Source organism: Oryx dammah, unplaced genomic scaffold, assembly GCF_014754425.2.
Source record: "Oryx dammah isolate SB20612 unplaced genomic scaffold, SCBI_Odam_1.1 HiC_scaffold_2, whole genome shotgun sequence".
NCBI classification, from domain to species: Eukaryota; Metazoa; Chordata; class Mammalia; order Artiodactyla; family Bovidae; genus Oryx; species Oryx dammah.
In genome coordinates, this window is record NW_024070186.1 from 159,186,506 (window position 1) to 159,214,411 (window position 27,906).

At 56.2% G+C, this 27,906-nt stretch overlaps 1 protein-coding gene across 9 annotated transcripts; it reads left to right on the plus strand.

The window, feature by feature from the left end:
• The first annotated feature begins 2,234 nt into the window (after positions 1-2,234).
• On the plus strand, positions 2,235-26,750 carry TBC1D24 (TBC1 domain family member 24). 9 transcript variants are annotated; one of them, XM_040254498.1, is made up of 10 exons: positions 2,235-2,966; positions 16,607-16,719; positions 17,774-18,845; positions 19,396-19,413; positions 19,876-20,034; positions 21,181-21,244; positions 22,167-22,262; positions 22,503-22,725; positions 23,115-23,274; positions 25,956-26,750. In XM_040254498.1, the coding sequence occupies exons 3-9, from the start codon at positions 17,881-17,883 to the stop codon at positions 23,267-23,269; spliced, it is 1,680 nt and encodes a 559-aa protein (XP_040110432.1). In that variant the 5' UTR covers positions 2,235-2,966; positions 16,607-16,719; positions 17,774-17,880; the 3' UTR covers positions 23,270-23,274; positions 25,956-26,750. The 9 variants fall into 9 exon arrangements, with proteins under 9 accessions (XP_040110432.1, XP_040110399.1, XP_040110459.1 ...); XM_040254465.1 differs by adding an exon at positions 4,520-5,757 and having other exon boundaries at positions 23,115-26,624; XM_040254525.1 differs by lacking the exon at positions 19,396-19,413 and adding an exon at positions 4,520-5,757 and having other exon boundaries at positions 23,880-26,624.
• Positions 26,751-27,906: the final 1,156 nt, after the last annotated feature.

Genomic DNA, 27,906 nt, shown 5'->3' on the forward strand with positions numbered 1-27,906 from the left:
GCCCGAGTGCCCGGAGGGGCGCAGCGTAGGGCCGGAGCGGGCCTGGGCCCTACGCGGGACCCCCATCCCGGGGGTCGCGCGGGAGCCCCTCGCCAGGCGCTGTCGGTCCGGCTGGTGGCTCCGGCAAGGCGGCGGTGGGAATGAGCTGGCTCCGGGGTACTCCTTCCTCGGGCGCTTTCGGGCTCTGCGGGGTGGGAAGTCCTCTTCTGGATTCGAAACTGCAACAGATTCTGTGATAACGCTCTGTCTTGGAAGACCTGCAAACTGCTCCCGTCCCGACCCTCCGCTTGCTCCAGGTTGGCACCCCGCCCGCCTGCCGCCTAGGTATCTACGCAGTCTCTGAGCCCTGCCCAGCGGGTCTGGGGTGACTTGTACTTTCGGGTGGCCGCTGGGCTGTGCCGGGGACAGAAGCGTTTCCACAGGGCCCCTGAGCACTGTACTCCTCAGCCTTGAGAAAGCACAGCTGGAGGTCGGGGATGGGCCTGGGCAGGTCAAGGTCCTCTCCTAGGAAGGGTGTTGGTGCCCTGATGGCCTTACTCGGTAGGGGACACTTACTCGGTAGGAAGCACTGGGCCTGCTGGATCACTGCCTGCTGGGCTGACACTAAAGGCCAGAGGCAGTGTGAGCACCCACTGGGCTAGGTGGAGGCGTGGGTTGACTGTTAGGATAGCGGTGTGCCTAGGAGGCACAGTCCCCACCTCACGTGGCTGTTGCTGTGATGCTGATCTTGAGATCTTTGGCCAGCTGCTTATTCCTAATGAGGAGTCTGTCTGTCTTTCCAGGGCCAGTAAAACCACTTGCAAGTGATTTTTCTTATTTCTTTGTATGTTTGCTCTGACGTCAGCAGGAACGTGTAGACAATTACAGGAGGGAAAAAAAAAATTCCATTATTGGCAGGAATACTGGTTTACCCTACTTAAACGTGGGGGCTCCCCTCCATCTTCTTGCCCCGGCACATAGTAGCCACCTCTAAACCTTTACTTAATTGTCTTGAAGACAGGTGTGCTGGGTCTTTTCTTTTTAAGGGATCCAGGCTGGGAGAAACAAACCAAGGTAAGATCAAGAACTGTTGCAAAGGTATTACAGTTACCATTTCTAAACAGTACTATAACCCCCAACATGTGCTTTCTCTATCCTGAAGGTTGTTCATCATTTAATCTTCTCAGCCCTTAGGTAAAGCCTGTAGGAGCAGGGCTTATTCAGGAGCCAGCGCTTTGTTTAGAAACCAGTCTCTCCCTGTGAGCAGAGCTGGACCGAGTCACAGTCGTCTCTGCTCCCCCATTGCCTCACAGAGAATGCTGAAATGAACTAGGTGCTAAAACAAGTGCAGTAGTTTTCCTCTGGTGAACGGTGACCTTCAGGGCACGTGGAAGTAATCTAGTTATCTAGGCAGGCTTTTCCTAATGACAACAGGATTCACCTCCTGGATTTGCAAGTTCACCTGCAGGTGAGCTGTGCTAGCTGTCACCACACCTGCCAGGACTGTCCAGCCAGCCAAGTGACCTTGGGCACACCATGTTGCTCCCAAGTCTCGTTGCAGTCTGTGCCGATCTCAGAAGACATAATTAAGTGTTTGCTTTTAGATGGTTTCTGGTTTGAAGTACATAAGGACAATAAGCAGGTTATAAAAAAGCACTTGACATTGACCCTGTTCAATGTTTTACCTGTTTGAGCATACCTTCTCTGTTATGACAACTCTGTACAGGGAAGAAAGAGAGCCTTTTCACCTCGAAGCAGCAGTTTCAGTGGCTGTTTCAAGTGTCACTTTCCAAATGGAGATAATATCAAAGAAGCAGTACCTTGGGCTTTTCACTAAAGACCAACCTAAATTCATTATTTGATGATTTTCATTGTTCTTTAAACACAGATTTACCCAAGTCATACTTCACGTGAGGGAATATGTGCCCCGTGCTCTGCAGCTACAGAGCTGAGTGAGCCTGTGCCCTGGAGGAGGTGTGGGTGCAGTGAGGAGGCAGGCCAGCGAGCTGCGGCACAGTGGGCGGCACCCCCGCTGGGTGGGCTGAGCTTGCTATGGGCACAGAGGGTGCAGTCCAGCTGTGTACCCCTGCTGGATGGGCTGGGCTTTCTGTGGGCACAGAGGGTGGAGTCCAGCTGGCCTTTGGTGGTGGCTCCTGAGAAGCACTTAAATTTTGAGCATCAGGGAATTTCCTGGCTGTCCAGTGGTTAGGACTCTGTGCTCTCACTGCCAAGGGCACAGGTTCAGTCCCTGGTCAGGGAACTAAGATCCCACAAGTCACGTAGTGTGTCCAAAAAAAATACAACATTTTTTTTTAAGAACAGCCACGTGAAGGAGAGACTTCTTGGCTAAGGGACAGTGTGTAAAGTACGAGGGCAGTCTCCCAGCTGTTGGAAGAAGGGCACTGGGTAGCATTGGTGTTTGGGGTGAGGAGAGGGAGTTAGGGAGCTAGGCTGGTGGCTGTCAGGAGAGCCATGAATACCAGTCCCCAGTTTCCATTTTGCCCTGAAAGCGGTGGGGAGCCACTCAGGGATCTTGGGTTTGTGAGTGACTGCTCAGATTGTGCCCTCATGGGTGACTTGGGTTGGGTCGGGATGGTTAACAGAACACCAGAAGGCCCAGCACCGAGGAAGGCCGGTGGGAACAAAAGAAAGCAAGACCACAAGACAGGTGGCCGCGGGGATGGGAAGGGCCAGGGATGGAGGAGGACTTCGGGAACACTCTGAGGCTGGCTGACTTGGCAGGGCCCGGCTGCGCTGTGTGCTGGAAGGGACAGGCCTGGAGTGGGTGACGACGGGTGCTATGGAGAGGCTGAGCTGAGAGTCCTTAACAGCGTCTCGATAGAGACTGCTCTGGAGCTGTGAGAGCTCCTTCCTGTGTGGGCACTGAAGCCAGGGTGTGCCTTCCCAGGAGTGTGTGTGGAGTGAGAGAAAGAAGACTGACCCTGGAGAGGCCTGATGCTTCACATCCATAGGACAGAGTAGATAAGGTAACAAAAATCTGATTGATTACCTCCTGCCTTTTGAGGGGATGGGGGCAGGATGGCGGGCTTCTTATATCTGTCACAGAGCCTCAGGTTGTTGGTTAAACAGCAAAGTGTAAGATACCAAAGGTGCAAAATCACATAATTGATTCCCAGGGCCTTCCTGTCAAATGTGTTTGTTTGCATTTTGAGAAAATTCCGGATCGTCACTCATTTCAAAGGACCTCATTCTCCTCCAGCCTGAGGGTTGGTCCTCTCAGCGAGTTCTCACCACTAGATCTCTGGAAAGAGACCTTCTCAGATCCAGAGAGAGATCCAAGAACTCTGTGGGTCCTCTCGCTCTCCTCCCGGGACCCATTTCTGTGTAGTGCCTCAGCGTTAGAGTCGACGGGACTTTGGAAGGACTGTTGAGGATACAGAGGCCAAGTGTGTAGTGCTTCCTCCCAGGCTTGTCCCCACACCGAGGGGCCGCCCGGAGAGGATAAGGAAAGGCTGGCGTTGCACAAGAAGTTCCTCTTTGCCCACAGGAGGCACAGGGCCCCACAAGGCTGTCTGGTCTCTCGACGAGTGCTGTTAGCAGTGACCTTCGCCTCTTACGGAGCCTGCTCACAGAGGGGCACAGGAGACAAGCTCTCCTTCTGTCCTGTGCAGTCCCGGTCCTCTGCCTGGCGCTTCGACCTTAGCCATCTCCCCTGGATATTGCCCACAGAGCTGCTGGCAGGGGTCACGTGTGAGCGGTCATGCTTTCTTCCTCCAGCTCACCCAGGCTGCACTCTCCTCTTACAAGCCATTGAGAAGCCACTACACATGGCTTGGCCTGTTTCACATAACCTAAAACTGGGTGTCCACATAATTGTTACACAATTTTAACTGGATACCAGTTGTTTGCTGATGGGTGATTCTGTTACCAATAAAAGCCCTCTTGCCATAGCATTCTAGATGAAGCTCAGTTACCTGAGTCCCACCAAGAGCTCTCCTGGCTTCTGTCCCTTCGGCCTTCCCTTGAATCCGCTTGTCCACATTCCCTGATTACCCTCTGTAATTCTTTTCTCGGCAGGCATGGTTCCCGCCTTCCTGTCTTCCTAAACTTGTGGGCCTTAGAGGGAGCCATAGGTGTGTGTTCACTCCGCCTGCCTCTGCTTTCTTTCCCTGCCTTCCCGGGTCATCTCCTCCCCAACCTCCCAGCACACAGGCGCTCACTCCTTTCTCAGTAGCCTGGTGAAACCAGGCCCTGTGGCTTCTTGGAGCCAATGAAGCTAGACCGTTGGAAGTGTCTTTGAATATGAGCCATGAATGACACTGGCCCCAAGCAGCTGTGCTCTCCAGGGCTGTTTCTGCTGCTTCCTGGGTGCAGGCCACCTCAGCCTTCAGACTCTAGGCCAGGCAGGTGCTGGTGGGGCAAGGCTTCCAGGCCCCTCTTTTGTCTTGGGCTGGCGGCCCAGACACCCTGTGCTTCTCCCTCACAGCATCCGCATCTGAGTTGGTAGGGTCAGTACACCATGTCCCCGCATCTTGAAGCTCCCTGAGCGATGGGGTGGCCTTGCATCCTCCTGTTCCAGCACTCAGCACAGTGGCATTCAGAAAGCGTCTCAAATGCCTGTTGAAATGATTCAGCCTGCAAAATTCCCTCCCAGCCCACTCTGCAGTCACGCCTGAAGATACTCGCCGAGAGCCTGCTGTGTGCCCAGCCTTCGGAGGCACGCCTGTCACCGGCGCCTTGCTTGGAATTCAAACCAGTCAGGATTCTAGCTTCTGACAGCTTCCTCCTCCTGCTTCTCATTCCGTGCAGCCAGTTGGTTTCTCCTTTGCCCTTGGGGGGTGTTTTCCCAGACCTGCTGCTGGGAGGACCTTTTAAACTTAGAAGATAAAGACCCTGAATTAGCGGAGCCCCGTTGCAATCCCAGCCTCCTTCTGTGGGTAGACCAAATCAGCAGCTTGCTTGAAGGAAATTAGTTCCTCAACTAGGGATCACACCTGGGTCAGGCCAGTGAAAGCACCGAGTCTCAATCACTGGACCGCTAGGGAATTCCCTGCAGGGAACCTTTTTGAGTGGCTAAGACCGTTAGGACTTTACCCCGCTCAGGTCCCATCCATAGGCTCAGGTGCCACCGCTAAGACCTGCATTTGAACTTGCGACCAGTACTAGCAGATGGGCCAGCCAGCTGGCCTGCAGTGCTGTGACTAATACCTCCTCAATGGTTACACCCCTTTATGCCTGGCACGTGCCCTCCATTGTGTGCCATCAGCCAAGGGCCCCCTATCGGGTTCCCGGTAACTGGCACTGTGGAATGCCAGTTGCCACTAGTATTTGAAAAATGCCCTGTGCTGCTTCAGGGCTGAGGCAGAACCCAGCCTGCCATCTCATCACATGAGGATGCCTGCTGGGAAGCACACATACCTAGAATGGACAAATTGCTGAACGGCCCCTGTGGTTTAGAGTTAAATTTCCTTCTCGGGCCCAAGTGGTCTGGGATTTTCCTGAGTCTCCGTCTGTTTCCTTCTCTGTTTCCTCCTCCTCGGGTACACCGAGTGTGTGATATGAGACGCCTGGCTCCAAGTCACAGTAGGGTAGAAGAGCTGCACTCATAAACAGGTCATCAAAGGCGTGCCAAGTTCAAACAGATTCAGAGAAGGAGTTGGGGAGGTCAGCCCTGCCTGCAGGGTCAGGAGTCTGGAAGGGCCGGTGAAGGAGGGAGCATTTGAAGCAGATTCGCCTGAGAGGAGAAGGAAGAACCAGCGTGTCCCACCTTTACCCCTTCCCATTGTCAAGCCTCCTGAAGCCACCACTGGAGGGCAGGTAGGGCCAAATACCGAAGCGGGCAGGGCCAGTGGACAGGAGAGGGTTTCAAGGGGAAAGCAGGCCGGAGCTGTTTGGGAGTCAGAGCTAGCTGCCTTTTACAGGGAGTGTGTGAAGGCTAGGAGGTTTCAGCAAAATACTTGGAGGTATGGGACCTGAGAAATCTAGGCTTAGAAGAGGATGGATGTGCCTGCTCAGTCATGTCTGACTCTTTGCGACCCCAGGGACTGTAGATCACCAGGCTCCTCTGTCCATGGGGTCTTCCAGGCAAGAAGACTGGAGTGGGTTGCCATTTCCTCCTCGAGGCAGTCTTGCTGACCCAGGGATCAAACCTGAGTCTCCTGCATTGCAAGTGGATTCTTTACCACTGGCCCTCAGGGAAGCCGGGAAGAGGATGGACTTCTGCAAAAAGAACATTTGAGGGACAGGAGCAGTGGCCACCAGAGAGAGGAGGAGACGGATGAGAGGGAGGGGTTTCGGGAGGCCTGGCGGGAGGAGAGCTGAGCGCAGTGGGGTCAGCTGTGTGCGTCAGAGAGATAAGAGCTCAGAGGTGTCTGAGGTCGGGCGGCCAGGCAGTAAAGGCTTTGAGGGCTTGACTGCGGAGAAAAGAAAGAGGACAGGCTTAGCTCAAGGGGAGTTTCGGATGCTGTGGTTGGGCTTGAGGGCCTGGCTAACCAGAGAGGGAGCATTAGAGATGCAGGAGAGTCGGAGTCCTAAGAGTTGAGATCCAGAACCAAGGGTGGGGGTTGCAGATCAAGGGTCAGGGTCAGACAGGAGCGGGTGCTCCGGCCTGACACCCAGTTCCCGAGGAGAGTGGGAGGTGTGAAGCTGTCAACTGTTGTGGGGCTAGGAGAGGATGCCTCGAGGCAAGTGGAGGGCCTCCAGGCGGCACCGGGGAACTCGAGTGGGGTGGTGTGACTTTGCCTCTGTGGTTGGTGTGCGGGTGTAGAGAAGCGTGCTGTCAGGCTGGCTTCTCATGGGAATTCTGCCAAATAGCTGAGACAGGAGCCCGTGAGTGGTGGGGCGGAGGTTTGGAGAGTCAGGTCAGGCCAAGCAGACAAGGGAGTCAACCCCAAAGGGCTCGTGGGGAGGGCAGATGGACTTGTGGCAAGTGGGAGTGGGGAAGCAAAGCGCTCCGAGGCAGTCAGGGTGTTTGTGGTGGTGTGCCCAGGATGGAGAGCCCCTGGGGCCGGCAGGGCTGTAGACGAAGCACCAGAGATGTAAAGGCTTCTAAAGCTGGAAATGTTTTTTTTTTTTTTTAATAGGTAAGAGGTGGGTTTATTTAGAGAGAAACACACTCCACAGACCGTGTGGGCCAACTCAGAAGGCGAGAACAGCACCAGGATATGGGGCTGTGGGTTTTCAGAGGGTTGGGTGCTTCCATGGGCTGGAGAGAGGAGGAGTGTTGGTGTGGGGGTTTGAGGTTGTGCCCTGCCCCCTTCCCTCCTGTCTCTCTACCCTCTCAGAGATTTTACTCCCATATTCTCACGAGAAACAGAGGGGCAGTGATCTGCCTTGTGTAACTGCTTCAAGGTTGATCAGAGGCTTCGACTGTGCCTTTGAATGTGTAAAAATCTGTGGATGCCTGATCTTGGGGCCTCAGGGGCAGGACAGCTCCTTGTTTTAAGTCAGTGTGGACTGGAATGCTTACATAGCCATCATCTTGATGTGAAATTGTTATAACTGCTTCCATAGCCTTTCTGTGAACCACCTTGATGAAACTGTAAGAACTCTCAGCTGTGGTGTGTGGAATCTAGTTCCCTGACCAGGGATCAAACTCAGGGCCCCTGCATTGGGAGATGGAGTTTTAGCCACTGGACCACCAGGAAGGTCCTCTCCTTCAGTCTTCTAACTGTAAAACCATCAATGGTCAGGAGGCCCACATCACTCTCTGGCATCTGGGGTATGTATTCCTTCTTCCAATGCCCTGGCTCTTTGCAAAGGACACATAAATTACAATCCTCCCTTAGTGCCCCTTTTGTCTACACAGGGGACCCTGGTCTTGTCTGGGTGCCCCTGGGCCTAGTGGCCCACCAGAAAAACCGCTTCGCCTTTGGTAGTCTCTGAGTGGACAAAATGAGTACCATCATTTGGGCCTTTTGCATATTTCTCTGGGTGTGTTCAGCCTTTGCAGATAACTTCCTGTTATTGAAAACTGAGTAAGCCAGTTGAAACAAATCATTCACTGGAGGCTGACGACCAGCAGATGCTTTCTGAATTTTGTGCCTGATGTCTAGGGCAGACTGGGCTATGAAGTGCTTAGTCAAAAGGGCGTGTCCCTCCAGGGAGGAGTGTTTCCTGAAAGCCTCCGCTAGTCTCCCTTGGAAGACCACAGGCTTTTCATCCTGTCCCTTTTGAAGTTTTTTAACATTTTTATAATTAACAGATTTTACTCTAAGTTTCTTCCAACTGAAATTATGTAACTCAGATTGGGACTTGAATCCACGTACTGGAACTGGAACCCAGTCAAAATCCATGGTTTTCCAGCCGAGATCACACACCTGGTTTCAGAGCTTAGTGAAGCTCATTTGGTGTCTCATCACATAGAGAAGGCAATGGCAGCCCAGTCCAGTACTCTTGCCTGGAAAAGTCCATGGGTGGAGGAGCCTGGTAGGCTGCAGTCCATGAGGTCACGAAGAGTCGGACATGACTGAGCGACTTCACTTTCACTTTTCACTTTCCTGCATTGGAGAAGGAAATGGCAACCCACTCCACTGTTCTTGCCTGGAGAATCCCAGGGACAGGGGAGCCTGGTGGGCTTCAGTCTAAGGGGTCGCACAGAGTCGGACACGACTAAAGCGACTTAGCAGCAGTAGCAGCACATAAAGAATTCAGTGAGAGACAGAGTGATAGGTAAGAAGTGGATTTATTTAGAGAAAAACACTCTTATCACAGAGTGTGGGCTGTCTCAGAAGGTGAGAGGGGCCTCGGAATATGGTTTGGTTAGCTTTTATGGACTGGGTAATTTCATAGGCTAATGAGTGGGAGGATTCTTTTAGCAATTTGGGGAAAGGGTGGGGATCTCCAGGAGTTGGGCCAGTACCCACTTTTTGGCCTTTGGGTCACCCTTGGAAATCTCAGTGCCTGTGGGCGTGTTCTTTAGCATGCCTGATATGCTGCGGTCAGTCACATGGCTGTCTGTCTCTGTCAGTAGCATTCACAAGGTAATTCCATTGTAGGTTTGCCTCAGAGATGGCCTTGTACCCCGCTCGGTGCACTGCATGGTCCCATCGTGGGAGTCAGTAAAATGTCCTCTGTGTTTTTCCTAGAGTCATCCCTCCGAGCTAGACATGCCTTAAATTCCTTTTGGGTTCCACTGCCTAGATACAGAGGCATGAAAATTTGAATATAGGGTACTTTTAAAAATTCCTGTTGTCTGAATCTTTCCCAACCCTGGAGTATATGGCCCAGAGGGATATTAGCCAGATTAATGCAACCCGACCCATTCTAGACCCAAGCCCGAGGTGATGTGTCTAGCTGCTCAGTCTGATCAAGATTTGCACTTAGATCTTAGATGCTATCCCTCCCAAAGCAGTCTTCCAACCAGGCACCAGCGCCTGAAAAGTTGTTGCAAAGTTGTCCCCAGCGGCGTTGACAATGAGCAGGAGTTGGAAGTAAAGGGTCAGGACTTGTCAATAAGAAGTCTGTCTTGGCAGTCACACAGGTCTTCTGGGGTTAAGAGAAGCAAGATATGAAACAGGAGTGAACGTAGAACGTAGGAGACCAATGTCAGTCAAGGAACAGAGTCTGCAGTATCAAATCCTACCTCGACAGGCCTGTCCTGGTCCTGCTGTTGGACGCGCCTGAGCATAGCTATTCCACGCCACCTTCCTACAGCAGACCAGGCCGACGGCTGCTACCCTTCTGGTCCAGAGCGAGATTCCCAATCAGAGCCCCAAAGCATTTGGGGTTGACAGGCCTGACAGAAGTGGGCAGACATCGTTGGAGCGTCCTCCCCGGTACGCCTGGCTTGAGCATCCCACAAGCCTGTCTTGGACCAAGACCTAATTCTCAACGTTTTCTTACCTTATCACTGTCCCATCATGGCGCTTGAGATCACACACCTGGTCTTAGGACTTACTGAAGCTCAGGTTCTTGATGTCTCATCGCAGAAAGAATTCAATGAGAGACAAGAAGTGGGTTTATTTAGAGAGAAACACTCCACAGACAGAGTGTGGGCCAGCTCAGAAAGAGAGCAGCTGAAGTTGGGGAGCTTTGAGCCAGCCCGGCTTGCTTGACCTTTGATGGCCTGTAGTGAGGCAGCTGAGAGAAGGGGGCCAGGAACTGGAATGAAGTGGGTGGTGGGTAGGGAGACCCTGGAGAGAGGAGGGCAGGGCCCCTGCTCTCTGGCCTGAAGGAAGGGTGCATTAAGGGAGAGGGTGGGGCAGAGGGCTGTTTGCCACAAACAGGCTCCAGAGCAAGAAGAGAGCTGGAGCTTGGGGTGAGGGTGGTAAAAACAGGGCAGCGAGGGAGGCGAATGCTGCGTGTCGGGCTGGGGTCGACGGCCTTGTCAGCCGCCGGGTGGGGGGCCGTCTGACTGTCGAGGCCTTGGGCCAGGAGGGGACTGCCCTCCCGCCGCGGCCCTGACAGTCCCAAGGCTGTGTCGCCGAGGCCTCCAGCAGACGCTCGGGAGTGGGCTTGAGTGTTTCCCTGGTGTCTGCCGTGGGCGGCTGGGCGCACTGGGCCTGCCGTGAGGAGGCCAGGCTTGGACAGACTTGGCCCGCATCCTGCTCCAGACCTGCCGCACCCAGGCCCCCCTCACCACCCCGGGGTCCTAGTGGAGGCCCCGGGATAATGCCCACCATCCCCCGCTTCTCTGCCTCAGAGCGCCTCCCACTCTTCCCTGCTCATCAGTCCAGACGCCCTGGGCCGTGCCCCCTGCCCTAGCCCTCTAGACCCAAGCACCCTGGGAACAGAGCCGCACGCCCGACCCCCAGCGCAGGCCATCTGCCCTTCCCTGTCCTGCCTCCACGTTCCTGCCTGGCCCCCTGCGTATCTTCTTTTCTGGCAGTGATCGGTCCTGTGTCTTTCTCACCCACGCCCCACACGCCCTAAGGGCTGGAGTAGGGCCACCAGGTGTCAGGGACCCGTCGCCCCGCCCGCCCTCGCTGGGGACACTGCCCGAGAGGTGCCACTCTCTTGGTCACGCGGGACTCCCCGGGCGCAGGACCGCGCACCTCCCTGCCCGCCTCCCCGTCTGCCACCCTATCCTTGGCCTGCAGTCTGCAGGGCTGGACCCAGCCTCCTTCCTCTTCCTTCTCTGTTTCCTGACCGCACTCCCAGGAAACAGGCGGGGAATGTCCCGTGAGGAGGGAACAACTGAGACAGCCTCGCTGCAGGCTGTCCTGTGGCGCAGTGACTAAGGCCCAGCCAGGCTGAGCCCTGGGAGCTCAGACCTGAGCTGTTCCTGCTGCAAGGACGGGCGGGCTGGGCAGGGGTCAGCGGGACCGGGCGGCGTCTGAGCCCCTCTCCCTCTGCGCAGGGCTGTCTCCTGCCAGCTGGGCCACAGTCGGCTCCTCGGTGGGCTCTGGGTATGTGGAGGGGCCGTGTGCGAAGCCCATGGGGTGACAGAGGAGTCCAGGGGCCAGTGTGGGAGTGAGGGCTGACGGCTGGGTGTCTGGGCAGGGCCTCAGCACAGCAGCCCAGCTTGTTCTCCAGCCTGAGCCCTTCACAGCCCCCCAGGGAGCACCTCCTCCGCCCCACCCGAGCCCCAGCCCTGGGCTAGCGTTCTGTGTTCCCTGCTGGGGCCTTTGTCCCCCACCCCAGGTCAGCGTGTCTGGGGGAATCCACCCCCGCTCGTCCTGCCTCTGCTTCTGGATTCTGCCTGCTTTCCTCGGCCACCAAGGTTTTCTCTGCAATGCTGATCTGATGTGTCACCTTCTGCCTTGGCTCTCTGCTCCCTTGTGTGGGGATGACAGCTCCTGCCCCACCTCCCAGGAGCTCCCCCGTTTGCATTTGTCCCCGTCCCCATTGTCACACACCCTGGGGTCCTTATCCCTCTGGCACACACGTGGAGTCCATGCCCTGCTGGGTGGTCAGCGCCCTACAGGCCTCTCATCTCACTGCGGGCGCTGTGACCACGGGTCTCCTGGAGAGCTGTCTCTTATGCTTGTGTCCCCGGGGCCTTGCCCAGAACAGGCAGCTATGGAGAAGTTTGTAAAATGAATAAAAGTTTGAGTTAAGGGGTTGGAAGGGGTGCTGGGCACTCTCGGAGAGGCAGTTTATAAGGGGGCAGAGCGCCCAGTGTGGTTAGATGGTTTAGAGTCTCCCCGGACTTAAAATAGGGGTCTGTTTGTCACTTGAAAGAAAGTTTTTTGTTTTTCAAATCCAGTTGTTTGGGAGAATCACATTCCCCACTTACAAGGTGAGGCAGGCAGAGGTCTCATGTCTCATGACTCGTCCGACCACGGCTGGAGCCGCGTGGCATGTGGAGCCAGGCCTGAGGACAGGGGCACTGGGGCTGCCCCCTGAGTGAGCTGCGCTCCTGAGTGGGGGTGGGGGTGCCTCGAGCACGCTGCGGGCTCACTCTGGAGGCTGCTGGCTGGGCTCTGCCTGTGCAGGGCCCCCAGAGTCCTCTCTGCATCCGTTTCCTCACTGTGAAGCTACCTGCCGTGGGTTGAAGGAGACAGGGATAAGGTTGCATTGCCCACTGTGGAGTCTGTGTCCAGCAGCCCTTGAAGGGGGCAAGAGGGGGTCCTGTGCGTCTCTGTCCTTCGTCCCGTGACTGCTTTCTCCCCCTGCCCCACTCCCGGTCTGGGGTCTGCCAGGAGGGTGGCACTGGCCCTGGAGCAGAGCCGGCGGGCACAGGGGGCCCGGGGCACCTTCTACCCACTGCCGCCTCCCTCCTCCTGTGGGCACACTCGGGGAGCGGGGGCTCCCCAGGGAGGGCTAGCCAGGCTCCCGTGGCTGCTCCTGGCTGGAGCTTGGTCCCCTGAACCCCTTCCTCAGGAAAGCTGCCTGGCCCAGAGCCCGTGGGGCCGCCAGCTGAGCGCTGCAGAGGGAGGCCTGACCCCCTGAGCAGAGGTCACTGAGTCCTACCGAATGCTTTATTTTTTCCTTTTTAAGACAGACTTGCTTTCCATTAGAAGTCCGGACTCTATTCGTGAGGGAAGGCATGACAGTGACTGGAGGGGCTTCCGGGTGGGAAAACGGCCACACCGGTGGGGAGAGGTGCTGGGCAGGGCCATTGAGAGGGACCATCCCAAAGAGAGCAGGTGCCTCCCCAGGCCCTGGGGGATCCCTGGCTGCAGCCTCTGTGGTTGCGCCACACTGGCCCTCCTCACCCCACCCCCTGAGCCCCTGAGCCCCTGAGCCAGGAGCGGGGAGCGCTGCCCTGGCGTGCCAGGCGGGAGAGTGCTTTCAGGGAGCAGGTTCAGCTCATCCCCAGGGTCGGTCAGCTGTTAGTCTGGCTGCTGGGCCACATCCCTTCCCTGTTCCCCCCCCCAGCCCCGCCCCCCGCACTCGGGTAACTGGGACTCCTCCGCACCGCCACCCCGGTGTCTCTCTGTGCCCGGCCTACCAGACGCCCTCCCCTCCTCCAGCACCCTGGTCCCTTCCGCCTGGGGCCCTTGCTCTTCTAGTCAGGAGCGGCCTTTCCTCTGCACCTCTGTCAGCTTCTGTCTCAGCACTTCCGCTCGGATGGGGGAGACTCCCTGACGACTCCCCCTAAAGCGGCCACCACTCTGAATGCGCTGTGTGGCATCCCCACTGTCTGAAAGGACCACTGTCAGCTGTTCTTGTGAGTCCAACAGGAAGTGGAGTGGAATTTTTCCTGTTTGCCCAGAATTGCAGATTAGGCCCAAACTCAGGGTAGAAATTTCCTTCCTGTGGTCCAAGGCCGGGAGGGGAGCCGTGGCCCGGGCAGCCCTGCCCGCGGGCTGATGGACAGGCACCTTGAGTGGCCTGCCCCGCCCCTCTGCAGTGAACTTGAGACTGGGGGTGGGGTGGCCCCAGGGCGAGTGCAGAGTGTGATTAGAATTCGTTCCCTCCCTCACCTTCCTGAGACCAAGGGAAAGGTTTTCCAGGGCCCCTGCTGGCCTGGAAGAGTGGCCACCTGCCCCAGGCTGCCACAGGGCTAGAGGGAGAGTGGGCTATACCTGTCCCCATGCCCGGTCAGCGCGCCAGGTGGAGAACTCGACCCACAGGCACTGTGTCGGGCTTAGGGCCCGAGCCGGACTTGTGTTCATGTTTGTGGGGTCCGTTTTAGAGAGACCTGCGTTCAGGGAGGAGGTGCGGCTTTCCTGAGGTGAGCCCAGCCTGCAGCAGGGCAGACTCGAGCCCAGCCCAGCGGCTTCAGACTGGCTCGCTCCCTGCCGGAGCTCCAGCCAGCCTTCTCTACGCCCGCCCGCCAGCCAAGGGTGGGAGCACGGCTGCCTTCCTGGGCCGGGCCCCTCTGTTGGGCGCTGGGCGCTGCGAAAGCAGGTGAGGCCTGCATCCCTTGCGGGGCAGGCGGTGTGGATGGTGTGGGTGGTGTGGCCAAAGTCACGGGAGGGACAGCTGGGGAGGCCGCAGCCTCGGCCCAGGTGAGGGTCCCGCCTGGTGACCATGTCTGTTTCCTGGCTGCTCCCCCTCCCTGCAGCCAGCGTGTGCTGTGAAAAAGCAGCTTCATGAGCTCAGATGGGAGGGTAGCGGCCTTAGGGAGGAGAGGCAGTGGGGCTGAGGGCAGCTTAAGCGGGACTGTGAGTTTGTGCTCTGGGAGTCTGTGCTCTGGGAGTTTGTGTTAGTTGGTGTTTCTGTGATTATGCATTCATGTAAAAACCAAACCAGACAAAAAGCTGCCCTGGGTCCTGGCTTCACTGACCCCTCAGGAGGTCAGCACAACTTTGTTTGCCCTTCTCCAGAAATACCACATGCTTTTGAGTGGGTGGAGGCCTGCAGGGATCCAGAGAGTTCCTCTGGGCTCTTCTGCTCCTGTCTTTGCCTCGGAGTCCCCTGGCCACTTGTTGCAACAAATAAAACTGTGGGGGGCTTTCCTGGCGGTCTAGTGGTTAGTACTCAGGTGCTTCCACTGCAGGCGGCGTTGGTTTGTTCCCTGGTAGGGAACTAAGATCCAACAGGCCTTGCGGCACAGCCAAAAACAACAAGGAAACAAAACACAAAACGTTGGTCTGCTTCTCCCTGAAGGTCCTTTCTGAAGGAATTTGCAAGGTACAATAACCGTTTTTGGAGTTTCCAGTTTAATATTCAACCTGAATCTTAGGCCAGCTGAGTGAGATTTGGCACTGTCCTGCCCAGCTCTTGTTCTGTTTATAAACATGTTTATTGCCCTGACAAGGAGCAGGTTCTATTCAAGAAAACAGGATAGGCCTGGGGGACCCCTCCAGCAGTTAGTGTGCTCGGAGCCTAGAGTGAAGGATGAGACTCTATAGGTAATTTGCAGCCTGGGGAAACAGGGGCCCCTAACTGCTGTCCTTCCCAGGATAGAGCAGACAGGCCAGCTGCCATTTGGGGTTCTTTTCTGGGGAAGAAATATCCAGCATTGGCGGCCCCTGGTCTCGGCTGCAGGCAAGGCTCTTCCAACGGGACGGGGTAAATGGATGTTGTCAACAAAACCTTATTTCTGTGGGAAAGTCCCTGTAAAAACATATATCCAGGGACTTGGATAGACACTCAGCTGTGTTCACAGTAGCATTACTCCCAACAGCTGAAAGGTAGGAACAACCCAGATGTCCATCGACAGATAGACAAAGCATGTTTTGTGCATACAGTGGGATATTATCAGCCATAAGGAGGAATGAAATTCTGATGTTACAGGGGGCAGAGATGAACAGGTGGGGCTTTTTATGATACTATAAGGTTACATGTCATTTTACATGTGTCCAAACTCATTGCATGTATGACACCAAGAAGGAATCCTCATTAATTCATAGATTCAGTGATGTGTCAGTTTAAGCTCATCAGTTGTAGCAAATGTCTCATCTGTGGGGAAGGTTGAAATGCTGAGGCTGTGCCCACGTGGACAGAGAGCATGTGAGACCTCTGTGCTATCCTCTCAATTTTGCTGTGGACCTAAAACTGCCCTAAATAATAGTCTTAAGTTTTAAAATATATCTCATACGTGGGCTTCCCTGATAGCTCAGTTGGTACAGAATCTGCCTGCAATGCAGGAGACCCCAATTTGACTGCTGGGTTGGGAAGATCCGCTAGAGAAGGATAGGCTACCCACTCCAGTATTCTTGGGCTTCTCTTGTGGCCCAGTTGGTAAAGAATCCACGTGGAATATGGGAGACCTGGGTTCGATCCCTGGGTTGGGAAGATCCCCTGGAGAAGGGAAAGGCTACCCACTCCAGTATTCTGGCCTGGAGAGTTCCATGGGCTATAGTCCATGGGGTTGCAGAGCTGGACACGACTGAGCGACTCACACGTTCACTTTCGCATTCTCATCTATGCTGTCAACACTGATGAACCTTGAGGACATTATGATCAATGAAATAACCCAGACACTAAAGGACAGATATCGTATGGTTCTACTAATACTAGGTGCCTAGAATGGTCGAATTCATAGAAAGCAGAGTGGTGGTTACCAGGGGCTGGAGGCTGGGAACTGGGAGTTGGTGTTTAATGGGTAAAGAGTTTCCATTTGGGAAGATGAAAAAGTTCAGAGATGATGCTGATGGTGGTGCAGCCTTGTGAATGTTCTTAATGCCACTGAACTGTATACTCACAAATGGTTAAAATGGTAACATTTGTCATGTATATTTTAACAATTAAAAAAATTCTGTAAAGCAATTATCCTTCAATAAAAAAATTTTTTTAATGTTAAGATACTTTCTCAAGACACGTACAGATTTTACCTTACAGTTCTTTCCACTCAGTATTTTAAAGTATTGCTTGCTTTCTCTGTTTTCAGATAAATGTTCTTGATGCAAGCAAAACAGGAATGCTCTGATCATTTACTGAAGATCACTGAGGCAAACAAACCTTTGTGAGATCTCCAGACAGTGTACTATCACAGGCAGAAAGGTTAGTCTGAGGTGCGTGGTTAGTACTTCTGTGCTGAGGACAGTTGCCTCTGGCAAAAACAGACATCAGACTGTGGTAGACTTCCGAGTGGTAGACTTCCATCTCACTGTCCTCATGCAGCTGGAGTTTCAAATAGCACCTGTTACCCATTTTTTAAAAAATGTCTACAGGAATCTCAATAGATGCCCATAATGGAGAAAGCTAAGTTGCTCAGTGGTGTCTGACTCTTTGCGACCCCATGGACTGTAGCTCACCAGGCTCCTCTGTCCATGGGATTCTCCAGGCAAGAATACTGGAGTGGGTTGCCATTTCCTTCTCCAGGGGGTCTTCCCCACCCAGGGATCGAACCCAGGTTTCCCACATTGCAGGCAGACGCTTTAACTTCTGAGCCACCAGGGAAGCCCGCCCATAATGGAAAGACAGTACCTAATCCCCTAATACCTCCGGCTCATTTGGTTCCAGAAATTTCTGATTCTGAAGCTGTGACATCTTCCATTTATTTCTCCACCCTCATGTCGTCTTCTCACCAGTGACTCTTCTGTGGAATGCCTGCCTGCAGCTTAGCTGCTATTTTTAGAAAGTTAAGAGCCGGTATCCAGGTTCCAGGCCAGCGATCGTGGGGCAGAGTAGGTGTGTGTCCTGCTCATGACACACGGCCGGGCAGAGGCTGTGAGCCTGTGCGAGCTGGAACGCTGTGTCTGGTGACCTCCCGGGGTCTTCCAGACCAGCAGCTCCTTTCAGAGGCCCCCAGGCTGCAAAGGGAAGAGTGAGGGCCAGGCAGGCCACCACCCCTGAGCAAAGAGGTGTTTACAGCTGAGTCAGCCTCTCAAAGCCTTTTCTCATGACCCAGAGCCTGTGTGACCTTTCCCAGTACCTGCAGAAGCCCTATGAAAAGAAGTTATGCTCCAGAATTCATAGTGAATTCTCAAGAATATCCACTTATCTTAAAGGGAAGCCCTACTGATAACTTTGTAGAAAGATTAAAACAGACTCTTTTTTTAAATGTAAACCTTCATGCCACGTGAGTTATTATGCATGGTTTTTAATCCTGTAGGGCATGGGATGGCAGACAGGTTAGCCAAGAAGCCTCGGAGAGGGTGCCAGTGGATGTAGCTGCCCTTTGACCCCTCCTGCCCCCCGACCCCGGGCGCTCCCTGCACGATGCACCCCCCAGCCTACAACTGCTTTGTGGACAGAGACAAGATGGACTCAGCCATCCCAGACCTGGGGCCCAAAGAGCTGAGCTGCACGGAGCTGCAGGAGCTGAAGCAGCTGGCACGCCAGGGCTCCTGGGCCCGCAGCTACGCCCTGCGGGGGCAGATGTACCAACGCCTGATCCGGGACATCCCCTGCCGCACGGTCACCCCCGATGCCAGCGTGTACAGAGACATCGTCAGCAAGATCGTGGGCAAGCACAGTAGCACCAGCCTGCCCCTGCCCGAGTTTGTGGACAACACACAGGTGCCCAGCTACTGCCTGAACTCAAAGGGCGAGGGTGCTGTGCGCAAGATCCTGCTGTGCATCAGCAACCAGTTCCCCGACGTGTCCTTCTGCCCCGCGCTGCCTGCCGTCGTGGCCCTGCTGTTGCACTACAGTGCCGACGAGGCCGAGTGTTTCGAGAAGGCCTGCCGCATCCTGGCCTGCAACGACCCCAGCAGGAAGCTGGTAGACCAGAGCTTCCTGGCCTTCGAGTCCTCCTGCATGACGTTTGGGGACCTGGTGAACAAGTACTGCCAGGCGGCCCACAAGCTAATGGTGGCCGTATCGGAGGACGTCCTGCAGGTGTACGCGGACTGGCAGCGCTGGCTCTTCGGGGAGCTGCCCCTCAGCTACTTCGCCCGCGTCTTCGACGTCTTCCTGGTGGAAGGTTACAAGGTGCTGTACCGCGTGGCACTGGCCGTCCTCAAGTTCTTCCACAAAGTGAGGGCGGGGCAGCCGCTCGAGTCGGACAACGTGAAGCAGGACATCCGCGCCTTCGTCAGGGATATCGCCAAGACCGTATCTCCCGAGAAACTGCTGGAGAAGGCGTTTGCCATCCGCCTCTTCTCTCGGAAAGAGATTCAGCTCCTGCAAATGGCCAACGAGAAAGCTCTGAAGCAGAAGGGCATCACTGTCAAGCAGAAGAGGTAGGCAGGCCACTGGGACTACCTCTGGGGCCCAGATGTGGTGGGGCCTGTGAGGAAGCACCCTGGGGGCTTGGGGCCTGAGCTCGTCCAGCCAGCTGGCCAGTAAGCCCTCCGTGCACATACAGAAAACCATCGGCCAGGAGACAGGGCCTGCCTGGCACAGCTGCAGGTGGCCAGGGCAGCTGTGGGCGCAGGGCCTGTGGCCGGGATGGAGGCTGGAGCTGACAGTGGTGCCGTGGGCCCAGGAGGGAGCCAGGCTGGCCTCGCTGGGTCACTCTGGAGCGGCTCTTCCTGCCCGCCTCTCCGCTCTGGGCTCCCGTGCTGGTGGGGCCCTGTCCCGAGCACAGCTACCTGGGGAGCCAGCCTGGGGAGGGCCCATGTGTCCTGAGATGTCAGTGGCCGCTGCTGTGCCCCGGCTGTAGGTGTGGAAACCTTTCTTGTGGGCCAAAGGCAGGCGTGTCCTGGGTGTTAGTACTTGCCACTAACCTCTCCTTGTCTGTTTTATTTTTCTGCCTCTTCTCCGTGTCCGTTGCTTCCTCCTGTTTTTCAGTGTTTCACTTTCTAAAAGGTAGGTCTGGAAACCGTGTCTCCACACCTGGCTTCTCTCTGTCTTCTGGCCCGGCTGCTTGCTCTGGCTCTCAGGGCTGGCTTCAGCAGTGCTGCCCCAGAGCCTGGCTGATGTTCAGGCCCGTCTGTCTGTCTGTCTGCTGTCGGTGCTTGGCTGGCCTGGAAGCATTGTCTTGCCAGAGCTGACTCTCTCTGTTCCCTTTTCTTAGAGAAAGGGGGCTTTCGTTCCCGCCCCCGGGCTGGGCTCTCTCCCCTCTGTAGCGGGGTGGGAGCAGGACTCCAGGGCCATTCTACCCCGTGCCCACCTGAGGGCCCCTAGGACCAGGCTCTGACCTGGCTCCACAGGTAAGAAGTTCCCTCCCGGCTGAGCTCCCACGAGAGGCTCTCCCCTCCCAGGAGGGGTCGGGGTGCATGGCCGGGGCTGGGGCTGCAGCTCTGCTCTGACCTCTGCGCGCTCCCCCAGGCAGTTCGTGCACCTGGCCGTTCATGCAGACAACTTCCACTCAGAGATCGTCGGTGTGAAGGAGATGAGAGACATCTGGTCATGGGTCCCTGAGCGGTTCGCCCTCTGCCAGCCCCTCCTGCTCTTCTCCTCGCTGCAGCATGGGTACAGCCTGACCAGGTAGCACCCTGGAGGCAGGGCCCTGGGCCTGCCCCCTCAAGGCACCGAGGTCTGGACTCCAAGGGCCAGAAGGAGCAGAAGGGATGGGGTTGCCCAGCTTCTCATCCTGCCCTCACGTCCTGAAGGTCACGGTCGGGCTGGACCCAGGCCTGCGGACACGGGCACCTGGGCAAGGCCCTGCCTTTTCCTGGGGCCTAGACTTGGGAGCTCCTTTTCTGAGCATCTCTCACTCCAGGGCCACCCCTACTGCAGGAGTTAGGGTTAGGAGTCACCGTAGCACACGCGGGGCTCCACGGCCTCACACAGGCGTGGTGGTGGTCAGCAGCAGACTCCCCCGCCCCGAGCTTACAGAACGTCAGGACAACTCGAGGCGGCCGGCCTTGGATACTGCTCTTCTGCCCCCGCTTCACCAGTCCATACCAGGTCCATCTTGGCCCTGTGGGCTATGCTGGGCCCTGGCCAGTGTCCAGGGGATTCTGGCAGGCTTCCTCCGAGGCACTCCGTCTCCCTGGGGTGCTCTGCCAGGTGCGGCCCCAAGAGCCTCAGGTGGCTTCTGACCTGCGCTCTGCCTTGGATCAAGGGCAATGCAGACAGAGGGGCCCAGCCCATATGATGGGCACTGTAGAGCGCCACCTGCACATTCTGGCATAGCTAGCAACCCCTCTGTGGTGTGGGAGGCCCACAGAGGGACGCTAGCCAAACCCTGGGCACTTGCGCTGGCAAAGCAGTGGCCTCAGGCCTCCTCCTGGCTCCCTGGTGCTGCCAGCGCCTGAGAACGCTCTGAGCTTTCCCGGAGCACAGACTTGTTCCTCTGGTTCTGGCTTCCCCAAAGCACTTGGCGCGTGGCTATGTGCTAGGGGCCGTCTGCCCTGCCACTTCTCCTCCGGGCATATCAGGGCAGAATGTCCAGGGCTCTGACTGCTTGGCCTGCGGCCTCCTGGCTGGGGCTCCCTGTTGGCAGAAGTGCCCAAGCCCAGGTGTTGCCATCTAAGCTGTGTGCCTGGTTCCTGGGAGAGGAGGACGGGCAGGTGTCAGGTCCGTCCTCCCTGGGCAGCCAGGGTCAGCAGCGGCTTGGAGGAGGCAGCCAGGGAGAGGGGCAGAGGCGGGCGCTGCTGTCAGACTGGCAAGGGGATTCTCTGCCCCCAGGTTCTACTTCCAGTGCGAAGGACGAGAGCCCACTGTCCTGCTGATCAAGACTACGCAGAAGGAGGTAAGGACCAGCCAGGGGGACCCTGGCTCCTGGCCTTTTGGGAGGGTGGGTGTTCCCTCGTAGCCCCCACCCAGGTTTCCTGGGCTTAGGGGTACAGAGCAGGGCTTGCCCTCAACAGAGAGGTAAATCTAGCCTCCTCACATGACCCCCCAAGTTCCCAGGGCCTCCCTGTTTCCCCGGGGGTCCAGACCCCCAGCCTGACTGGCCCAGCAGTCTAGAGGAGCTTTGCAGAAATGCCAGGTGAGCAAGGCCCCACACCCTCCTGCAGCAGTCTGCCGGCGCCTTCCCCACCTCCACCCCAGCAGATAGTTCTCAGAGCCTTGTTCTCTGCAGTGGCTGTCATCTGGAACATACTAAAGGTGTCTAGAAAAGTGAGTGCCTCCGTCCGGGAGCGTCTGCGTGCTGTGGTGGCTCCCAGACGCCCAGCTGCACCTGCAGGACTGTCTCCTCAGCCTCAGACCCTGCGTCCGGCTCCCAGGAGGAGCCCGGGAGTCTGTTACAGCAGGTGACCCGAGTGTCAGATACCTCCGTAACCACTCAGAGGAGTGACTCATGGTGAAATAAAGCACTTTGCTGGCTGATAGGAGGCCTGGGAAGTGTTTCTTGAGCAGGTGCCTCCTGGAAGCTCCATCTGAGGGGCCTCCCTGGGCTGATGCCCATAGTCGGAGTGTGGACACGGGCTTCTGGGCCCAGGTGGGAAATGGAAATATCCCAGGAGCCAACGGGGCAAGACAGCCTCCATACCTGAGCCCTGCCAGGTCCCCCCACCCACACTCTGACCTTCCCGTGCCCCATTCAGCCCTGGCCCTCCAGTGGTCAGGGTGTGCGGCTGTGGCTGAGCCTCAGTTCTCAGCTGCCCTGAGCGCTGGGGGGCTCCCGTGGGCACGCCAGGTGCAGCCTCCCCCCGGGCCTTCCTCCCCAGGTGTGTGGCGCCTACCTGTCAACAGATTGGAGTGAGAGAAACAAGTTTGGGGGCAAGCTGGGCTTCTTCGGGACCGGAGAGTGCTTCGTGTTTAGGGTGAGTGGGCCCCCTGCGGGAGGTCACCCCCTCACGTGACCCTGCTTACTTCCAGACACACCTTCTGTCACCTGCTGGGTGTGACCCTTAGAGGCGAGCTCCGAGAGCAGGCAGCCCTCTGCGGCACGGTGTGCGCCACCTCCCGCCCCTGGCTCGGGTCCTCACGCTAGGCACGGACGACGAGCCCTGGGGGAGAGCGGGTGCCGCAAGTCAAGTCCTCACACCAGCCTTTGTCCTCAGCTGCAGCCCGAGGTACAGCGCTATGAGTGGGTGGTCATCAAACACCCAGAGCTGACCAAGCCCGCGTCCCTGGAGTCCGCCACCGTTCCACCCTCCCCCAGCCACTCTGTGTCCTCTGAGCCTGCTGACCGTCTCTCGCCGTTCCTGGCTACTCGGCACTTCAACCTGCCCTCCAAGACAGAGTCCCTGTTCATGGCAGGGGGCAGCGACTGCCTCATCATAGGTGGGCGCTGGCTCCTGCCTGTCCATGGTCACTTAGCTGGGAGGAGGGTACAGGGTCATGGGTGCCGAAGCCCCGGGCCAGTCCTGGCTGACCCACGTGGTAGGTGCCTCACCTGAAGGACAGACAGCCCCCACAATGGCAGGAAGAAAGCAGCAGATCGTGGCGGGTGGAGCAGGCACGTGGGGAGCATGGAGACCTGAGGCTGTGTGCTGGGGATGGGGGACAGGTTGGAGTAGAGAGCAGTCCCGTGGCTTTACAGAGGCCTCTGGCAGGGCTGGACAAGGCCAGCCCAAGACTCACCTGGTCCGAAGGGAGAGGCTTGGGAGCAGGAGGAGGGTCCCCGGGGGCAGCGCTCGACAGAGGGCAGCCACTGACCGAGTGTCCCGCAGGTGGAGGGGGCGGCCCAGCACTGTACATCGACGGGGACCTGAACCGGGGCCGCACGGGCCACTGCGACACTTTCAACAACCAGCCCCTCTGCTCTGAGAACTTCCTTATTGCCGCTGTGGAGGCCTGGGGCTTCCAGGACCCTGACATCCAGTGACGGGCGTGAGTCAATGGTGACTGAGCTGCCGCTGCCGGTGGCAGGGGGTGGTGGTAGCTGGGCCCCTCCTCACGGAGGTGGTGGTGAGTGAAGACCCCCACATATGTGGGCACCGTCAGGGTGCAGCTGGGCACAGTGCTGGTCTAGGCAGTGGTGCCACGGCTGCAGCTGGCCCTCCCGGACCTGCCGTACTTGCTATCCCTTCGTCCTGGACTCAGGTCCTGGCCGGCCTCTAGGCAGGCATCCTGTGCGGGAGGTCAGGGTCTATGGCCCCTGAGCCTCAGTCCCCCAGGGTGAGAGGGTGCTGGGGCCAAGGAGCCTGCCCAAGTGTGGGCACATGGCTCCCCCTGCTGGTGCCTCTGGGCATCTCCCGAGGAGGCCCTGCAGCTCCTGCTGGCCTGCGATGGGCGGGGCCCGGGGCTGTGGGTCCCCGGAGACTGCAGGCGCCCTGTGGACTGTTCCTGGTGGGAGCATCTGCCTGGAGCTTCTGACTCAGTTCCCGCCTCCCCCAGGTCCCCCTTGGGCCGGAACTGCTGGTGAAAGCAGGGAGGACAAGTCGCATGCAGGGCTCTGGGCCCCTCCCCAGGTGCGTGTCCTTGTGTTTCTGCAGAGCCTGAAGCTTCTGCTGGGCCTCAGGGTAGAGTTACGCCTGGAAGGGCCCTCTAGGACAGACCCCACACCAGCCAGCAGTATTTCTGGGCCCTGCCTGGAGAAGTCTGGACCCACGGAGCCATCTGCAGCCTCCTCTTCTCCAGCTCCCCAAGCTCCCTGCCATGGCCCCACTTGATTGCAGTTACCTGGCCTGGGGTCCCGTCTGACCCCTCACACGCTCTGTCTCATCGCGCCTCCCCTCACCTGGTGCCACCCACCCTCCTAGCTCCTGCCACATGGACCTTCCTGACGCACTGTCTGTGTGGCCGTCTCACAGTGCCTCCTGGGCCTGCAGGGCGGCCCTCTACCCGTGACTTCCTCAACTGGTCCTGAGGGCCCAGCCACCCAGAGGGAGGAGAGACGTGGACACTCCAGGGCTGGGGCTGGGGATCCTGCCCCCTCGGTGCCCCATGCGCCCCCAACTCCATGCTCATCTTGCTGGGCGTGCATCCTCCCTGCCCACCTTCTCAGATCTCTGCCGAGCCTGGCCGCGGCAATATGGAAGGACACACCAGGAACCCTGTGTGGCTTTGGGCAGGCCGGTGAACCTGCCTGGAACTCAGTTTCCCCAACTGTAAAATGGGGCCGTTTACCCTGCGCTGCCGTCCTGCAGGGCTGCTGAGAGGCCTGCAGAGGGGAGAGGTGCTCGGGGGAGTCAGCTTCCTCCCCAGACACCGCAGCCCTCACTGCCCCTCCTCCAGCCCCCTCAACCCTCACCTGTGCTTCGGTGTTCATTAAACAGCTGTGTGAACTGCAGGGATCCGAGTCTGGTTTCTTCAACCAGAGGGACCTCCCCGGGTGCCCCACCCCGCCCTGGGTGCCCTGCCCCGCCCCAGCTCGCCTCCTGCTTGTCAGTCTGGTCACGAAACATCAAAGGCCTTTTCAGAGCACAGCCTTTCAGAAGCAGCTGAAGGCACACCTGAGCACACTTTCATGCCCCTCCGTGAACCTCCTGAGCTGTGGAGTTCTTTTCCTGTTGAGTAATTCCACAGGATTCTCTGAGCCCCACGGCCCCCCTCCACCCAACTCGGCAGTGGCAGCTGATGAGTCACCATTTCTGTACCATGAGATCTTTGTGTGTGCATGCACGATACTCGCTTTCTTTGCTTTTCCTATCTTCTCCCTAACTTTTCTGCTAAACTAAAAGGTATGTGTGATTATTATCTTCAGTTTTTTTATTCTGATTACTGTCCTTGTTATCTGATATTCGGTCTTCCCAAATAGAGTATAATTTATTTTGTGACATTCTCTGTTATTTCTTCCTGATTATTATTAGCATTTTCTGTTAAAAATTAGCCAAATGTTGATGGAATAGTACAGTGAATTACATTTGTTTTTCTAGAAACATTTGAAAATGTATTTTAAGAAAAAAATTGAACATAGTTTAAAGCAGTTCATTATCAAAGTAGACTGTATGCATTTAAGGCTTCAGAAAATCAGTTTTCCTAGAACAGTTTATATTATGAGTAAGTCCATTGTATTTTATGAGTTTTTCCATTTTAATTATTGAATTAAAATAAGTATTCAATTTTTCCTAATTTTTTACGTTCTTTTTTTTAGTTTTTCAGGGCAACTTGTTTTAGAAAATTCTGAAGGTTTCACAAGGTCTTCAAATTTATCAATTTCCTGAAGCCACAGAGCCCTTATAATAATCTCCTTACATACCTTATATTTAGGAGATTCAGTTTTTGTCTCTTTATTTTGAGATAATTTTAGACTTACAGAGGAGTTTCATGGAGGGTATATAGCTCCCACCCCCACCCCCTCACCCATTCCCAGCTCATTTATGGAACCCAAGAAATGAACATTAGTACTCAATAGAAACTTAAACTGCAGTCTGTATTCAGATTCCCTGTTTTCCTGTAGTGATTTTTGTTGCAGGAACAGATCTAATCTTTACAACTGTTTATTTTCCCACATTTTAATTAAATTCTGAATGTCATCAAATTCGCCTAACACTGATCTTAGAAATACATTGCCATAATGAGGCCGTCCGGTGCATCTCAACCATCCTCCCCATGTCCTCTTTGCACAGAGAAGTCACCGGGTCAGGCAGGAGTGCCGGGCACACCGTGAAGTGCCTCACCCGACGTCGTCAAGTTCAGCAAAAAGGAAAGCATGTGCGTTTTTTAAAATAACCTGTTGTGGAAAAGGACTTTATGTTCTGCATTATATCCGTGTCAGGTCACGTGGCTGGTGACTGGCGCTGAAATGCCTCCCACGTGTGCAGACCACTCGTTTCACCCTACCACAGGGAATTCATCCACACCGTGCTTGGGGCCAAGGAAGCAGAGTCAGCAGACATACGGTGACAAGGGACACACCAGCTAACAAAAGCTGCCACCTCGGATCACTGAAGCACAAGACTGTCCACTCCATCAGGCTCCCCATGAGGCACGACCCTGGTCAGGGGAGACTGTGGCCCGATCTCGTCCAGGGACGAGGCCGTGCTGTCCCCATCTCTGTTTCTATCTTCACGCAGAGACACAGCCCTCCCCTGTTGTGTTTCACCCTGAAGCACCTTGACTGGCAAAGGACACGTCTTGTCAGAAGTTTGCAAGCTAAAGAGGGAAAAGAAGAATTGTGTGAATAATTTGACCCTCTTGTCATGGAGCATGATTGTTGGCTGAAAAATGGATTATTGGACTGACGATCTGGAGCATTTCAATGAATGTAATAAAAAATTCCCAGGACCTTGTGAAAATATGTGTGGTGATTGAATGTGGCAGTGAAGCAAAAATCTAACCTTGGAAAAAGTAAAAACAAGTGATTCAGTGATATGTTTGGTCAGTGTTAGTTTTGAGTCCTAAATAAAGTTAACAAGAACAAATGATCAACATCACTGTGAAGTATTTGATAGGAGAACATTTCAGAGGGTTGGGAGTTCCTGAAGGAGGTGCTGGACGTGACTGTGATGGACAAGGAGAAGTTTCTCCATAGCTGAGGAAGATACTCTGCAGCCCTGGGTGGTGCCAACTGAGGCTTCCCCTGACAGATCTTGTTCATGGCTCCTGGCATGTGGATATGCTCTGTAAATGTAAGGAATGCCCATCAGGAATCGTGGCCCAAACTTCTCGGACAAGAATCGAAAGGATCCTGGGACTTCCCTGGTGGCCCGGTGGTTAAGACTCCACCCTTCCTGTGCAGCGGACGCAGGTTCAATCCCTGGTTGGGGAGCTAGGATCCCATGTGCTGTGTGTCACGGCCAAAAAATAAAAGAATGGCGAGGATCTCTGTCACGTGTAAAACTCAGTGTTAGAAATAGTCATGCTCATCAAAATGAGACTCCTACCTGGAAGTTATGGAAGTCACCATCACCACTGTCTTTTCCAAACCACATGCCTCTCAGTGTGCATATATAACCGCCACCACGGAAGACCTCTCTGCCCACGCACATGCGCGTGCCCCTCCTCCTGTTCCTCCCGGGGCTGGCGGACCACCAGCAGCCCTCTCGTCCTGAGGGAAGGCAGCCAAGGTGGCTGGACACGCGCCCCCACTGCCCCCTCTTCCTTGGTGGTTCCCTCCCAAGACCCACTGGTTCCCGCTCCTCAGCCCCCTCCTGCTGCTGCCCTTGGGGGCCTGGCCCGGGGCCCAGAAGTCCAGGCTGGGAGGGGAAGAGAGGCTTGGCCCCAGGGCTGCTGGCGCTTTCACACCAGCTGCTTCAGTTCCTCTTCTGAACCCAGAGCCCGGGCCTCTGGGCAATTTCCCGTCCTCGATGGGCTGTGAGCCCCTGCCCCAGGACCCTTCCCCAGGAGCCCCTGGGGACTCTGCTGTTGGCCAGTGTCCCCACCCCTCCCATCGGCCTGCTGGTGTCCGTCAGGCAGTTCTCACGGAGGGGTGCTGTGCACGCACCTCACGTGACAGCGTGGGTTTCTGGAGCCTGCAGTGCCTTCCTACTGTACGGGGCTCAGGGCCTGCTGTGGGGACACAGGCCAGGACTGGGCCCTGTGCCTCCCTGGCGGGAAGACCCTCTGTCCTCCCACACC